The 1,793-nt window shown below is 61.9% G+C and overlaps 1 protein-coding gene across 1 annotated transcript in view; it reads left to right on the top strand.

The window, feature by feature from the left end:
* KLHDC7A (kelch domain containing 7A) overlaps window positions 1-1,222 on the top strand; it is a 2,482-nt gene extending 1,260 nt beyond the window's left edge. Inside the window, exon 4 of the mRNA XM_009705977.1 lies at window positions 11-1,222. Coding sequence (XP_009704279.1) covers window positions 11-1,222 — 1,212 coding nt within the window. The remainder of the gene's footprint in view (window positions 1-10) is intronic.
* The last annotated feature ends 571 nt before the right edge of the window (window positions 1,223-1,793 follow it).

The raw sequence follows: 1,793 nt of genomic DNA, 5'->3' as shown, positions 1-1,793 counted from the left end.
TGGCCGCAAGAGCAGCATCCTCCAGATCCCCGACACCCCCCCCCCCCAGTTGCCCACGGAGGTTTTTGGGGTCACGGCACCAGCCAGCATGCCGCCTGCAAGCCCCCAGCCAGGGCTGGTGGCCAGCACTGACCTCTTCCAAATGCCATCACCCACCCACCTGAACCTGGGGAACTGCTACGAGGTCCTCTGCAAAGCCAAGGCGCAGAAGCTCGGCCACCTCCAGGAGGCTGCCTACAAGGTGATGAGCGACAACTACCTGCAGGTGCTGAGGACACCCTCCATCTATGGCCGCCTCAACGCCGGCGAGCGGGAGCTCATCCTGCAGCAGAGGATGAAGGGGAAGATGTATGTGGTCGTGGCAGACGTCAACGTGCAGGAGCCTGGCCTCCACGCCAGCCGTCTCTGCTACTACGATGATGGAAGGGACTGTTGGCATCACCTCTGCCATGTGCCACCGGAGGTGGTCTCCCGGGGTTGTGCCATGTGCAGCATGTTCAACTACCTCTTCGTGGTGGCCGGTTGTGAGGGCACGGGTCAGACACAGAGATCCTCCAACCGTGTCTTCTGCTATGACCCCCTGACCAACATCTGGAGGGAGATCTGTCCTCTGAACCAAGCACGGCCGCACTGCAAGCTCGTGGCCTTGGACGGGCACCTCTACGCCATTGGCGGTGAATGCCTCTACACAGTGGAGCGCTACGACCCCCGGCAGGACCGCTGGACCTTCACCACACCGCTGCCCCATGACACCTTCGCCGTGGCCCACACGGCTACGGTGTGCGATGGGGAGATCTACGTGACGGGGGGCACCTTGCGTTACGTGCTGCTGCGTTACACCGCCCGCTCAGACAGCTGGAGGGTCAGCCCGGCCGGTGGTGGAAAGGACAGGACGGCCGAGATGGTGAGCGCCAACGGCTTCATCTACCGCTTTGACCTCCACCGCAGCACCGGTATCGGCGTCTACCGCTGCAGTGCCAAGGCCAAGCTATGGTATGAGTGTGCTGCCTATGCCATGCCCAACCTGTCCGGTTTCCAGTGCGCCGTGGTGGGCAGCCTCGTGCACTGTGTCGGCCGGCACTTCCACATACGCTTCTTGGCCGATCACATCTCACCACGCTTTGGGACCAAGGAGCTGCAGCCCTTCCCATCGCCCCGCGGCAGCCTCCTCCCAGCCGTCCTGGTGCTGCCGGAGGCAGGGACGACGCAAACGCAGGTTTGAGGGATCCACGCCGGGGTCTCATGTAACAGTGGTGGTGGCTCAGACATGACATGATGGTGAAAGCTGGTAGAAGAAGCCACCAGCCCACGTTGGACCACGTAGCATGGGACCTACGCTACCAGGGCCACGCATAAGGCAGGCTGCCCCCCAGCCCCCGTAAGGAGGGAAGGAGACAACCCGCCCTCGGATCCTGCCAGTAAACCCAGCCTCGACGACACAAGGGAGAGCCAAGCAGGAGCTGGGCGGACTCATTTGCTTAGAGGTATTTAAACATAGGCGTGCTTGCTCAGATGCAAATAAACCACGGCTCGCTGGAGGCTCCCAGCTGTGCGCTGCCCGATAAGTAGCTGCTTTACACGCCGGGTGTCTGATATTGACCTGGACACGCAACACACAGGGGATTGTAGGGTGGAGGAAGACAGCAGGGAGGTTTGACCCCTCAGGAGGTATCACCCAAAGGTCGGCCCCGTCGGCATCAAGCCAACATTCAGGCTTGGCCGCGCACATCACCCCGGGGTGGGAGGCTGGGGGCCAGAGGATGAACTGCTCCTAGCAATGCCTTGTTATCCAT

The sequence above is a fragment of the Cariama cristata genome, unplaced genomic scaffold (genome assembly GCF_000690535.1).
Source record: "Cariama cristata isolate BGI_N322 unplaced genomic scaffold, ASM69053v1 scaffold4918, whole genome shotgun sequence".
Classification (NCBI taxonomy): domain Eukaryota; kingdom Metazoa; phylum Chordata; class Aves; order Cariamiformes; family Cariamidae; genus Cariama; species Cariama cristata.
This window is presented reverse-complemented; position numbering and strand designations above follow the sequence as displayed.